Source organism: Sus scrofa, chromosome 15 (assembly GCF_054392235.1).
Source record: "Sus scrofa isolate SSC_HxYL_T2T_F1_AM1 chromosome 15, Sscrofa_HxYL_maternal_Yorkshire_Landrace_v2.0, whole genome shotgun sequence".
Lineage (NCBI taxonomy): Eukaryota > Metazoa > Chordata > Mammalia > Artiodactyla > Suidae > Sus > Sus scrofa.
In genome coordinates this window covers 140,525,057-140,540,646 of record NC_139397.1, presented here as the reverse complement: position 1 = coordinate 140,540,646, position 15,590 = coordinate 140,525,057, and the positions used below count along the sequence as shown (strand labels likewise).

At 36.0% G+C, this 15,590-nt stretch overlaps 1 protein-coding gene across 4 annotated transcripts in view; it reads left to right on the top strand.

Annotated features, from left to right (window-relative positions):
- Positions 1 to 14,457, top strand: part of CUL3 (cullin 3) — a 94,823-nt gene extending 80,366 nt beyond the window's left edge. For all 4 annotated transcript variants that reach the window (XM_085001313.1, XM_021075737.2, XM_021075736.2 and 1 more), the window contains 3 exons: positions 5,461 to 5,647; positions 9,683 to 9,828; positions 12,763 to 14,457. In XM_085001313.1, coding sequence (XP_084857439.1) covers positions 5,461 to 5,647; positions 9,683 to 9,828; positions 12,763 to 12,894 — 465 coding nt within the window. In that variant the 3' untranslated portion in view covers positions 12,895 to 14,457. The remainder of the gene's footprint in view (positions 1 to 5,460; positions 5,648 to 9,682; positions 9,829 to 12,762) is intronic.
- Positions 14,458 to 15,590: the final 1,133 nt, after the last annotated feature.

Sequence of the window (15,590 nt, the reverse complement as noted above, 5' to 3'; positions counted from 1 at the left end):
TCCCCTGTTGCTGTGGCTCTGGCGTAGGCTGGCGGCTACAGCTCCGATTCGACCCCTAGCCTAGGAACCTCCATATGCCGCGAGAGCGGCCTAAGAAATAGCAAAACAAACAAACAAACAAACAAAATTTCCAGATGAGTTTTACCTAAGGAATAACTTTTCAAGCACAAGTTCTGTGTGATTGAGTCCTAAGAATATTGGTTAAGCAGCTATTGACATTGAGTACCTTAAACATTGTAATAAGCCTTTTCAAACAGGAGGAATTGAATTACCTCTTAATAGCTTAGATGTTTTGCTCTTTTGCTGTCATGGATGATGTATTTTAGACAACATAAGCTACTTGATGAATGTTAGAGTAGATACTCAGAGTCCTAGTTTATAAAGAGTTGTCAAAAATAATAAAAACATACATTTATTTTCATAAGCCATTACTGGAATTGCCAGTAATAATTTTAGTGGTTCATGCTTGCTTTTCTCCTTCCCAGTTGGCTTGGTATCAGTGAGGCTAATGAACAGTAATTAGGTAGAAGGTAAAATTAAGTAGAAAATTCATCCAATATTTTAAATTTTAGCTAAGTCACAGACCAGGAGCCTGAGCATATGTAAAATGCCATTCCTGTGACTCCAAAGCCTTCTGGCTTCTTGCATCTATCCCAGGCGTGATGAAAAAGGCACAGGAGGAGTTCCTGTCGTGGCGCAGTGGAAACGAATCCGACTAGGAAGCATGAGGTTGCGGGTTCAATCCCTGACCTTGCTCAGTGGGTTATGGATCTGGCGTTGCCGTGAGCTGTGGTGTAGGTTGCAGACTCCGCTCGGATCTGGCATTGCTGTGGCTCTGGCGTAGGCCGGTGGCTACGGCTCCGATTAGACCCCTAGCCTGGGAACCTCCATGTGCCACCAGTGCAGCCCTAAAAGGACAAAAGACAAAATAAATAAATAAAATTTTAAAAAAGAAAGAAAAAGGCATAGGAAATGTGTTGTCCTTACTTACACCATGTGCCCGTAGTCTGCTACGTAAGTTTTATTGGATAGCTTTACAGAAAGCTCCACAAATTAGAGGAGACCATTGAAAGTATTTAACTATGATAATTGTTAAAGGAAGCTGGTCTCTAATCTTTGAATATTCTTTCTTTGTGAATTCAGTAAGATGGTATATTTGTTATTTAATACTGCATAACAAATCTCGAAGCTTTGTATTTTATAATGACCACTAACAGTTTGTTTGTTACCTTTTGTGGGTTTTGTGTGTTAGGGGTTCAAGAGGCGTTTGGTTGGATGGTTCTGGTTTGGACTCTCTCATGAGGCTATATTAAGGTGTGAGGTGGGGCTTCAGTCATCTAACATTTGTCTGGGGCTGGAACTCACTATTGATGTGAACCTTCTTCCATATGGCTGCAAGTTTATTTTGGCCATTGGTGAGAGGTCCTAGTTTCCCTCCACCTGGGCTTTACATGACTGTTTTTGCATCCTGGTGGCTGACTTTCCCTAGAGCAAACAATCCAGGAGACCCAGGCAGAACCTGCATTGCCTTTATGACCCAGCCAGGAAGTCATGTATTGTTACTTCTGTTATTTTGTTGGTCACCCAAGTCATCCCTGATATAGTAAGGGGCCCACACAAGTTTAAAACATACCAGAATCATTACAGGCCATCTTGGAAACTGCTTACAAAAGGTGGCATTTATTGTAGTATCATTTAATCTATAGTTGGTTGCTAACGCTTTATTCCCCCCATATATATTTAATAAAGTCTGTATCATGATTTAGAACAGTTAATATAAGGAACTATATGTAGGAACTATATGTAATGGTAGTCTAGAGGTTGGATTTTAGTAATCTAATGTAATTTTTGAAAAAATATGGGTATTAATATATATTTTTCTGAGTGTTCATTGTTAGACTTTTTAAAAATTTCTGAAAATAAGTGAGATATAAAAACTAATTGTAAGAGTTCCCGTCGTGGTGCAGTGGTTAACGAATTCGATTAGGAACATTGAGGTTGTGGGTGCAATCCCTGACCTTGCTCATTTGGTTAAGAATCAGCATTGCCGTGAGCTGTGGCGTAGGTCGCAGACGTGGCTTGGATCCCGTGCTGCTGTGGCTCTGGCGTAGGCTGGTGGCTACAGCTCTGATTAGACCCCTAGCCTGGGAACCTCCATATGCCGTGGGAGCGGCCCTAGAAAATAGAAAAAAAATAAATAAAAGCTAATTGTAGACCAAAGTAAAATTAATGTCAGACTGTAGAATTTAAATTAAATGATTGAACAGTAGCAATTGTTATTTCATTGACTAATGTGACAACAATATATAAAGGAAAATGGTTGGAAGTCCAAGGAGAAATAGACAATTCTGCAGTTATAGAAATCCCTCACAAGTGTACTGACTAGACAATAAAGAAGGGGAAGATACAGCAGGAAAAAGACAAATACCATATGATATCACTTATTATGGAATCTAAAATATGGCACAAGTGAATCTATCCACCAAACAGAAACAGACTCACGTACATATAGAACAGACTTGTTGCCAGTAGGGGGGTCCAGGGGAGGGATGGAGTGGGAGGGTTAGCGTCTGTAAGCTGTAATACATGGAAGGGATAACCAACAAGAACCCGCTGTATAGCGTAGAGATCTATATTCGGTGTCCTGTGATAAATCATAATGAGAAAGAATATTTTTAAAACGTATATGTGTTAATAACTGAATCACTTTGTCGTACAACAGAAATTAACACATGATTGTAAATCAGCAATACTTCCATTAAAAAACAAGAAGAAGGACATAGAAGATTTGAATAACACAATTAGCAAATTAAAAATGAAGGCTGTACAGGGAACTTTGAACTGAGAAAGCAAATTACACTAATTGTTCTTGGGAAATAGCTGAGACTAGCATAACCTTATTACTAAAACTGAACAAGGAAAATACAAAAGAGAAAAAGTTCTGTCAGTTATTCAGAATAAATGCACAAATCTTAAAATACTATTAGCAAGTATATTGAAATAATAAATCATCCTGTCCAAATAGGGTTTATTCCTAGGATACAGAGAAGGAATTTGTTAACAGTTATTGAGATTTTATAATAGTACCGTAATTAATAGAGCATCTGCTCTATTGGCAGACAACATTTCAAGGAGGAAAACCATGATTTCTACAGATGTACGAAAAGTCAGTCCACATTTCTTATTTCCAGATGGCAGACTCTCAGCTACCTAAGAATAGAATGAAATGTCCTTAATGGCATAAAGGGTGTATCTGATGAGAGACCTAAGCAAGCAGTAGTAGTAAAATATTAGACACCTTCCTGATGAGGCTTAGGAACAAGTTAGGATGTCTGCCTTTGTTACTACCACTCGGCCTCATTCTGCAGGTCTTAATTAACGAACTAGAAAAGAAAAAGAAGTGAAATTTATAAAAATCAGGAATTGATAAAGTTTGTAGACAGCACGATGGTCAAATGTAATTAACTGAGAAATTACTTTGTTGTTGTTGTTGTTTTTGTCTTTTTAGGGCTGCACCCGCGTCACGTGGAGGTTCCCAGGCTAGGGGTCTAGTCGGAGCTGTAGCTGCCGGTCTGCGCCACAGCAATGCTGCATCAAGAGCCACATCTGCGACCTACACCACAGCTCACGACAACGCCAAATCCTTAACCCACTGAGAAAGACCAGGGATCAAACCCGCATCGTCATGGAAGAAGTTGGGTTTGTTAACCGCTGAGCCATTATGGGAACTCCAGAAATTACTCTTTTTTTGAGGAGAGTTTCTTTGAAAAAGTTTTCTACAGGAGTCCCTATCATGGCTCAACAGTAATGTATTTTTTAAAGGCATAGAAAGGTGCATATTGGATTGCGGTACAGATAGTCCCTGACTTCTGGTACTTTGACTTTTGGTTTTATGATGGTGTAAAGCAATACGCATTTGGTAGAGACCATACTTTGAATTTTGAATTTTGACCTTCTCGGAGGCTAACATCAGCGAGCTATAGCTCCCAGTTAGCTAGGTGATCACAAGAGTAAACAGCTTATAACCATTCTGTACTCAGAAAGTAGTTCTGCTTTTTACATTCAGTTCCGTGTTGAGTAATTACAAGAGATATTCAGCACTCATAAAATAGGCTTTGTGTTAGATGACTGCCCAACTGTAGGCTAATGTAAGTGTTCTGGGCACGTTTAAGGTAGGCCAGGCTAAGGTATGATGTTCAGTAGGTTTAGTGTATTAAATGCATTTTCAACTAACTATGGGTTCATTAGAACGTAGAACCCCATCATAATTTGAGGAAGATCCGTAGCTTCCTCTAGGAAGGATGTGTAGTTGTAAAATACCACAGACGGTATTTCCAGTTCTTTGGCTTTGGTGAAATAATTGTAAATAAGTCACTTAGTATGTATATGATGATTACAGTCAACATTCTCATTATTAATAGCACATATTTAATTAGCTAGGATTAACATTTTTATGTCTAAAAGTATGTAGAAATACCAAGATCATTTGAAGCAAACAAATGCTAAAATTCACATTTCTTCAGTCCTCACTTACCTGACAGCCCTTACAAAAAGCCTAAATTGTTGCTCAGAGACTCGTGAAAGGGAGACTGACTCTCTCCAGATCAGCTTCACACTCTGAATATGACCATCGTTTTGCCCACCCTTCCTCAGCTGCTTTTGAGAAGAAAGCTTTCTACAGTGAATCAGAGTGATATATCCTAATGTGAAGACTTGCTGGCCCATACAGTCCTTGGATGTGAAGGGACTAAATCGTGTACATGTACAAATCTCTTCCTGTCCCAATGACATAAAAGGGAAATAGTGAATTCAAGTTACACATTTATTTTTTCCTGAACTGTTTTTTTAGTATTACCTTTTAATCACACCATAACATGTAGCAAAAATTATCACCTGAACTTCACAAACAGATTTCGTATTGCTTTTCGTGTTTAGTATTAATTAACAAGTATTTGCATTTTTAAAAATTTGGTTATACAGGTGTAAGTATGGTCATCTTGGATCGTAAATTTTGACAGGACAATAAAAGGCCTTGGCTCAGGCTTACTTTGCTTCTTTCTATGAAAGATGTTGCTAAACAAAAGAGTTGCATGGATACACTTGGCAGGAAGAATGTAGAGTATTTGTAAAATTAGCAGTTAGATAGATCTTGATTAACACTTTATTTGTACCTAATACATCAAAGCAGGGCCCTATAATCTCTGCTGGATGACATTTTTAGACTAGGCCGTATATCCCTGAAACAGTACATGTCTTGTCAATATTTTGTAACTTGAACCATCTTTTTATTTAGTTTGTTCAAATAAGTGAGATTTTAGTCAAGTGTCATAATAGGAAATTTTTTGTTTTAAATTATTTCTTTAATGGAATTATGTCTCTACTGCTTGGTCAATTTTACTTACTAATTAACTAATCTAATCTTTCAGAATATCTAATTATGTTAATCTGATGAAATTTCAGGAAATTCAACAAGAGACAGATATCCCTGAAAGAGAGCTTGTTAGAGCCCTGCAGTCCCTCGCCTGTGGTAAACCAACACAGCGGGTTCTCACGAAGGAACCCAAGTCAAAGGAAATAGAAAATGGCCATATATTTACAGTTAATGATCAGTTCACATCCAAACTACATAGAGTCAAGATTCAAACAGGTATCTGGAATTATATTTTTCTCTAAAAACATTTATATATATATATATATATATTTCTTTTTCCTAAAAAAATTCTTATTTGTTGAATTTTTTTTTATAGTAATACTTTTCTTGTGCTGCATGACACATAGGTTTAAGAAATAAAGCAGCTTTTATTGATATACATTCCTGTCAAAATGTAGTTGAATCCAAATACAGTACACATTTTAAAAAATGATTCATAGCGAAGTTCCTGTCGTGGCTCGGTGGAAGCTAATCTGACTAGCATCCATGAGGACAAAGGTTCAATCCCTGGCTTTGCTCAGTGGGTTAAGGATCCAGCAGTGCTGTGAGCTGTGGTGTAGGTCACAGATGCGCCTCAGATCCCTAGTTGCTGTGGCTGTGGTGTAGGCCGGCAGCTATAGCTCTGATTTGACCCCTAGCCTGGGAACCTCCATATGCTGCGGGTACGGCCCTAAAAAGACAAAAAAAGACCCACCCCCCAAAAAAAGTGATTCATAGTGTACACAAGTATTTACTTCCATGTAGTTTTCTACAAATGAAATAAAATTTTGTGAACATATTAGGAATTACAAAATAATTGTTTTTAACTGGTTAATCATCAACGATGTCTATTTTTAAAACCAGTTTACAGATTTCTGAAAATTGGGGATTTGCCTATTTAAAATTTGGTCTTTAAATGCAACTTTTTATGTTTTGATAAATATTTGTTTCAAAATCTTAAAAACCTATATTATTTATCTAACTTAAAGATGTCCCTGCCATAAACAGTTTTTGGAACAGCCTCCTCTTTATTTTGATGGTAACATCCTGTGTGTTGTATATTTAACAGTGTAAGTTGTATAAGGAAAAAAGGCAATTCACCTTTGCTGATTTTTAAAACTAATTCAGTTCACTACCTGGTTTCAAAGCTAGTATTAGATAAGCTCCCCAGTGTAATTTATCCATTACAGCTAATATATCTGTGTAATAAAACAGTATTTTAAAATAAGGTGCTTTTGAAGTGACTAAAATTTTCTGATTTAAAAATTGTTTTAAATTATATATTAATAAACGTATTTTAAAAATTATTTTAATATTAAATATACACTGGATTGCCAGAATACATTGTTTCAAGTACATTGTATATATATCCTTTTATTTTTCTTCTTGACCCTAATTGGATATTCACGCTTTTCAAAAGCAGGATAGTTTTTCTTTATAGCCTTGACTTCTTTTGTCCAATGGTTGCAAACCACATCATTGTATCTTAGCCTCATCGTGAAAAGTGATCCATGTCTTTGGGACACAAATGTATATTAAAAAATAAACAGAATTGTGTTTCTGATTGTCACGGAATAAAATATCTGTTTTCTCCCCAGTGCAAGACATATGACTGTATAGTTTAGGACAGAGGTTTTGAATTTCGGGACTTAACTGGTATCCCAAATTTGAAGAATATATGGTGATATGTATCTGAATTACTTAACCTCAACCTGCTTTATCCTAAATAAATAACAAATAATTACCTTTGTAATCCTAGATTCCATCATGCCCAGCATATATTGTCAGATAGTACTATGATTATTTAAAAAAAGATCTTCATAGATTTTTAATTTTTGATATTAACTGTATATAGTATTTTAGGTCTGATTAAAATAGGAATATAGTTGTATATGATGAAGAATTTGACTGGATAACCTTCTAAAGTTCTTTTCAGCTGTAAAATTCTATAAAGAAAAAATAATGTTTTCTGTTTTGAAATGGTATGTAGATTATCTTGGCTCTTACTGATATTTTGTGGAAGTTCAAATTTTCTTTCTGGTGTTAAGCTTTATGACCATATGGGTTTTCTTAAATGATCAAAGTACGTTTTTGCCTTCTTAGGAAAGTACTCGGGCTCATAGTAAAATATTCAGATTCTGATCTTACCTACTTAGGCTGCTTTCTGCTATAGTCAGTAGTAGAAGTTCAAGCAAAAATTGGAAAGCATTTACTCAGGTTCACACAGCCTTTGATAAGAAATACATTTGTTGTATTTTACAGTAATTTCCATAGTTAGCAGCTTTCCCCACCACCACTCACCTGCTTTGTCCCTTTTCTCCTGACACATCTAGACACTTAAGAAGCCACTTAGACAAGCAGATCCCCTTGTTACGCTGTTAATCTTAAGTGCACTCAGAGTATTGTGCTAGGCTCTGGAAGTGATCGCCCGCCCTCACATTTTTAAAGACACTGTAATTCAGTGTTTATCATTATTTAGGTGACTTAGATGAACTGAGTATATTGTTTTATATATTTTCACATCTGCAGAACAAATGAAAAACACTTCTGCTCTCCCTCTCCCTTCATTTATATATAAAATTTCCGGAATTCCTGTTATGGCTCAATGTTAACAAACCCAGCTAGTACCCATGAGGATGTGGATTCGATCCCTGGCCTTGCTCAGTGGGTTGAGGATCTGGCGTTGCCGTGAGTTGTGGTGTAGGTCACAGGTGCAGCTTTCATATGGCGTTGCTGTGGCTGTGGTGTAAGCTGGCAGATACAGCTCCAATTCAGCCCTTAGCCTGGGAATTTCCATGGGTATGGGGTGTGGCCCTAAAAAGACAAAAGAAAAGAAAAAAGATCTCCTACAGCATTTTAAATTAATTTTTAAACATCATAATACTTCCCGCTTAAAGACGTGAGCATATATACCTTTCTCAGAATAAGGTTTTACCACATAATTGTTTTATCACATCCCATGAAATTAATAATTCCTGACATCTATATTCCACTCATATTTACATGTCTGCAGTTGTCTCAAAAATATGTCATAGCTTATGTTTTGGATCCAGGATTCAATCACAGGTTCTACATTAACATTGATTTAAGGTCTCTTTAGTTATATTTAATCTAAACTAATGCCTCTGTCTTTTTGTTTCTTCTTATGACATTGAATTATTTGAAGAAAGCATTTTTCTTTTTCAGTTGACTATTTTAATCTGATTTTACTCTTTTGTGTTAAGATATTGATTAGTTAGGGAGAAGACACTGAAAACAGAATTATTAACCAAGGGATTCCAGTTAGAAACAGCTGAGTGGATATTCACACTAGAACGGTCTAAATTGTGCAGTCTCCTGTCCTTTGATGTGCCCAAGCCTCAGTCAGCAGTGTTCCATGTGGTTCTTTGTAATTTTCCCATTTCTACCTCTGGAAACCTTACATCTGTCTCCTGTTGAGCAAATAAACAAAAAACTTAGCACTTTTCTTTCTCTGCTACTTCAAGTAGAGCAAAGTTATAACAGAAAGGGCCTTCTGTTAATAATTATACTTAGTTATTCAGCAGTTGCCTTAAAGACTATAGGGAATAGCATAGTAAGACTTCCCCTTAAGAGTGGAATATCATTTGCATTAGTGGTAAATGAGATTGTGACATAAAAAGAATTACTAAGGTATATGACAGTTGTGGAACAGTTGGTGAGAGGTAAAACAAATTACTCGTTAACGGAGTTTCGTTAAGTGACAGTCTAGTGGTACTTTTAATTTTGATTTAGCTAACTAAATCTTGGCCCTACATGCTCTCTCCTCTTAAAGTCCCCACATTTCTCCTGTTTGAGATGCTTTTGGTGTGGTTCAACTTGAAGTCATGATGGTAAAATACTGCTTGGCCTCTGGAAGTCACAAGCAATGAAAAACACTTACTGATAGTCTTACCACTAAATATATTCAGCTACCATTTTTTTTCCAGGAAAGGAAACGTTGTATACTATAAAAATAAAATTGGTGTTAATACCTCTGTGAAATTAAACTCTTAGTATTTAAAGAGAATAATTTAGAATTGAAGAATTTTTACGTCATTGGATTGTTAATTACTTAAATATTTATTAAACGTTGATTTAGGCACTTTCTGAATGTTTTCTTTGACAGATAAGTATATGTATTTATTCAGAGGTTGAAATTAGTTTTTCCCCTGGATAATAATAAATTGTATTGGGTTCGTTATTAACTTTTTTTCAATCACATTTGAAATTTACATGATAATCACATGGTAAATGTCCTTATTTCTCTTTTAGTTGCTGCCAAACAAGGTGAATCTGACCCAGAAAGGAAAGAAACAAGGCAGAAAGTAGATGACGACAGAAAACATGAGATAGAAGCTGCTATAGTGCGGATAATGAAATCTAGAAAGAAGATGCAGCACAATGTGTTAGTGGCAGAGGTGAGGACACTTCAAGACTGGATTAATATAGAAAAGGCAAAATTAATTTAACAGTTTAAATCTAGGAAAGTACTATATTCAGCTGATGTAAAATTGAATCTTAAAATTAGGAAACCGTAGTCAAGTAACACACAAAAGCATGGCACTTACTTGATAGTTAAACAGCAATGAATCGAAATATGTGTACACTTTAAGAATGAATATGTTTGGAATGAAAATAATAACAGATTATTGTGAACATGAAGAATAAAGAAAAAACTTTCACTGCTGTTTAATACTTTTGTGTAAAATAGAGTACCCTCTAAAAATTAGTAACATTTTTTGAGTGCCCACATATTATAAGTTAGGAAGCCAAGGATGGGAGGACCACTGCGAAGCCATTGAAATAGTGAAGAAGGAGATGATACAGGTTGGATAAAGTATTGGTTGAGGATAGAAGGCTCACTGGGGACAATGGGAAATGACAGGATTTATTGACTTACGGTGAGAAATGAGAGGTTAGTCCTGTCAGCCGAAGAGGAAGGGGTGATGTGCTGCTCTGCCCACAGGGCAGTGAATTTTGTTTTGTATAAATTGACTTTGTATTATGTGGAAACAGAAGAGGATTATGACTGAGTGGTCAGTGATTTCAAAAATTATTAAAAAACCAAGTCAACACATATTTAAAACGTGTTCACGATTGGGTGACTGGTTAGTTTTCTGGTTTTCATGGGACTGGTAAGAGTGGACATTTGATGGCAGTGCCTTGAGAAGTAAATGGAGGTGAAGCTTCCAAGTGGCTTTGCCTTTGAGGTGTTGCCTTGTGGGCAAGGGCTCAGAGACCATTACCAGAGGACTGAGTGTTGAGTTGAGAGCCTCTGGATTTTGTGTTTCTTGATGGAAAGATAGTTATGTTTTTCTCATAAGGATAAAGAAAGAATGCTGAAAAACCAAAAGGGAAAAAATAGGATGAGGGGATAATCAATGTGCTAAAGACCAGAAAAGGAAAGGCGAGAGGATTGTATGGAGAACACAGGTGGGTGGTAGATGTATTAACAGGGGTGCTACCAAATATGTCTCTTCCCGAGAACCCAGGGCAAGGCAGGCGCAGGGATGGTGCTTGTGGAAGGTGGATAAATGTGTGTCTTTAAGGTGTGGGAGTCTGAGGGATTTCAAACTGAAATGGCCTCTTCCTTATGCAAAACAGAATGTGAGGTTATGGCATTCAAGAACTTGTTGACCTTAGTACTATAAATTGGTGTTATCAGTCTATACCAGATTGGCAGCCTTTTTTTAATGGTCAACTGTAGCATGAAAGCACCTATAGATAACAAGTATCTGTGGCTGTGTTCCAGTAAGAATTTATGACAGGCAGCAGGCTGTAATTTGTTGACTCCAGGTCTATACAAAAGGTGTAAAGCCTACGACTTTACTCAGCAAGAAAGTGAGTAGTGGATTTTTGAATGATACAGTAAATGTAGAATGGGTGTTTAGCGAATAGAATCAAAAGAATCAGGGAGTTGAAGATACTCTTGGGAGGGTACCTGAAGTGATCTTATATGCAGGAAGGAGGTAAGGCCAAAAGAAGTTTTGGGGTTTTGTTTGTTTTTTGCTTTTTTTTTTTTTTTTTTTTTGAGGGCCACATTTGTGGCCTTGTGGCGTATGGAAATTCCCAGGCTAGGAGTCAAATCAGAGTTGTAGCTGCCAGCCAACACCACAGCCGCAGCCGCATGGAGTCCGAGCTGTGTCTTCGAACTATACCAAGCTCATGGCAACGCAGGATCCTTAACCCACTGAGCAAGGCCAGGGATACAACCCGTTTCCTCATGGATTCTAATCAAGGGTTTATTTCTACTGAGCCACAATGGGAACTCCCCAGAGGAAGTTATTAATAGCTTAGTAGAAAGGGTCAGAGGAGTCAAGGTCTCAGGTGGGTTGAGAACAAATTTGTTGATGTTGGAGTAATAATACTAGAAGGGTAACAGATTTTAGTTGGGGAGTGGAGTGGTGAAGTTTCAGATTTCCAAGAGTTATAATTTGTGGTCTTGGGAATTAACTGATCCAGTGGGAGTAACAGAAAAGCTGGCTTATGCTTGGATGGGTGATCTGCAAGGAGGCAGCATGGATTAGTGGGAAGAGCATGAGCTTTAGGGCAGAAAGATTTATTAGATTCTCATCTCCTCTGGCTTCGTTTACTACTTGTTCATAGAGTTTTCCTCGCTGGTTTGTTTTTCCTCGTTTGTAAAATGAGATAACCTACTTTGCAGGGTTAAGAGCATTAAATAAATATATACAAAACTGACTGATACATAGTGTATATAGTCAGGTTTTGGCTACTGCCTTTTTTTATTACTGATGTTTACAATACCTAGAATCCTGACAGTAGTTGGAGAAAAGAATACCAACAGTAACCCCTAACTAAGGACTGGGCATTATTCTAAAGCATCACATCTGTTAACTCAGTTAATATACACAACTTCACAAGGTTAAGTAACTTTCCCAAGCCCAGAGTTAGTTAAGAGGGAGAGCTGGGATTTGAATCCAAGCAAGTCATGTCCAGAGTTTGTGCTTCTTAAACTCTTGCTGCTGCCCAAATTCTGTCCATTGGGAGACTGACCCAGAAGTCATTGGATTCTAACATCAAAATGATTTAACTGTAGGGTGGTGTACCTTCATACTAGTTAGTATGTTCCAACTAGTTCTTCTGCTGATCCATTGTAGCATTCACATTCCGATGTGAGGAGGTATGTTCCAGCATACGTTTTCAAATAAAATTCTTTTTAATTTTCTGTACTTTAAATTTTCATAATCAAATTAGTGAGGTTTGAAATGACAGTTCTATTTAAAAATAAGAATTTTTGTGTGTATCTGTTGAAATGGGTTTTGTTTTTTAATTTTCTGGTAGGAATTAGTTTTTTAAAAAAAAACAAAAACAAAAAAAACTTTCTCTTTTAGGTAACTCAGCAGTTGAAGGCTCGATTCTTACCAAGTCCAGTGGTTATTAAGAAACGTATTGAAGGACTTATTGAGAGAGAATATTTGGCACGAACACCTGAGGATCGCAAAGTATACACATATGTAGCATAAAATGCGTTCAGAAATTTGATTTGTTATTGGACTGTACTCTTCGCATGGACTGGGAAGTTCTTTTAAATCATTAAATATTAAGAAGACCATCTCTTCTATTAAATTACAGTACCTGTTCTAGACCATTCAGATCAAGCCTTTACTCCCGTTGAGAGTTTTCAACACCAGTTGATTGAGCTTCAGGCTTTGCAACGTTTATCCCTGTAGAGATCATCTTTACAGTTCCTCGGGAAAATGTGAATGTGCTGCGTTTTGTTTTCAATACTGTATGAAAACAGGAAAAAATAAAACAGAAATTTAGAAAATACAGCTCATTAAAATAAAATTGTTGGATTTCATTTCCCCAGGTCTTCAGTGTTCATGTAAACGTGTTTTTGTAGTGTTGCTTAGCACTTTGCGCATTGTATAAGTTGGGTAACAGAAATGGTAAAAGAAATGACACAGTTCCCAGTTACCTTGCTCTGCTTCAGGCATTTCTTTAGCTCGTCTTGTTTAATTTAAAGGTTCGATAAATATACGGAGACCCAAGCATAAAATTTGAGCATGCTTTATTCTACCACTTGCACTTACTAATCTAATAGCCTTATGACCAGGAACCTTTGTTTTGGGCTCAGTGCACACCCGGATTTGACTTCTCCCTACTGTAAGTTGAGATTTCCCAAATTCTTACAATGGTTAGATTTTGTTCTGCATTATCTCTAGAGAAAGAAAATATTTTAGTATGTATAAATTGTACAATATATTTTTTTTTTTTGCTATTGTACTCACTGCTAATAGTGGATTGTATAGGGCAGTGTTTTTTATTTCATTTATTGTAGACAAAAATAAATGAATTTAGTATACACATATTCACTAATTCAAATATGTCAGAGCACAAAGTTGGCAGCTGGTTGTGTTTAATTCAGCCCCTTTGAAAAGCACATACAGTCTACACTTTGTTTCTAAATATTAGGTTCCCCCTTTCTTAAATATATATTTTGGTGAAGCTGGGGTAACACTATTAATTTTCTGTTTCCAAATGCATTCTAAAGATGCAATAAATATGATTACCTTAATATTTTTAACAAGGTCTTCAGTTCTTACAGCTGTGTTTTAGAAAGTAATTAAGCAATATTTTTCAAACCTGATGATTCTTGGATATTTAGCTGTTGTCCTCCAGAGTCATCGTTTCATGTTTTCAGAGATGTTCTTTCTGCTGAAGATTTATGTTGGTTATCCTGTGCTTCCAACTTTCACCAATATTTTTTACCTGATTGATCTGCCAAGGATTATAGTTTGCTTTATTTTAACTTCAGAGTATTTTTAATGTTCCATCTTATTTAATTTTGTTTCATTTTGTTTTCATAAGACAATGTTTCAGATGTGTAATTGGGGCAAACCACTATAGATTTCTGTTGAGAGAAAAATGAAATGTTACTAATAAGTTCAAGTAACCAACTGACCCTTGGTTGGCTATGATACTGTTGATACACTTATTAGAATGTATGTCTCAGAAGATGGTATGTTTAAATTTATGGTCAAGTTACAACTGAATTCTAATATGGATTAAAAACTCCACATAAATATTTTTCCCCGTGCGTCTTGGGTTATAATTTTCCTTTAAGACTTGCAAATATGCTCTTATTGCATTTAATTTTGTCTCCATTTGTACTGTAGAATTATAAGCCTTATGCTCTTAATCTCTACATGCTTCCATTTTTACATGATGCAATTGAGATACAGATAAAAACCATCACAGACATTATTCTCCAGATACTTTCACCGTATTTGAGCGATAGTAGGTCATACGTAACATGGAAAGCTGAACAATTTCCCTTTCTCATTTTTACACAATTGGAATTTCTGTAATGATAAGGCATGTATATACAGGACAATATTAGTATTTCAGGTTTCAGAATTTTTTTTATTGGTCTCAGTTCCCAATAAAGTGCTATACACTTTTGAGAAATAGAACACTCAGATTGTCAAGTTAATAAATACTGAAAGATGTAAAACTTTCATTTGGAATCTAAATGAGACATTAAAGTAGAAATTTAAGTGCTGGTTTGAACTACTAAAAATTGGTAAATTTATGTCATTGTCGCAAGTGTGGATGTACAAATCACATCTAGAATTTAGAGACATAATTGTCAGTTTTGGAGTACAAGTTTGATATACATGCTTCTAAATGCTTATAAATAATATTGAAACAGTTCAGTTGAACAGTTGGCAAATGCAGCCAGTTGCATTTCAGTCCATTGCAGTTGAGTTGAATGGTCAGAAAATGATGCATTGAAAAATTGGATAACCTAACACGTTTATGTGTTTTAGTGCATTAGTATTTTAGCTCATAAGGCTCATAACAATATATTTTGACTTTGCTTTCTCTTCAGCAAGAGGTCATTCATACTGTTTTTCTTAGTTCTTTAATGTCTTAATTTCAAAGAATAAGGCATCCTATTCGTTGAATCCTGTTGATGTGAATAGATTTTGATGACTTACTTGAATTTTGAGGAGGATGGATACGTAGTTTTCCAACTGCAAGAAATGCTGTACTCTTTGTTCACCTGTTAAATTGTAAATCTCTGCTATCATTTTTGAATTCAGGACAGTGTTTATTTTGAGTTGTTATATAGTTATATTATTTAAAGATGAAAATTCATTGCAATTAGGGAACACACAGCCTCACGAAATAAACTGGTTGTGATTGTAAGGTT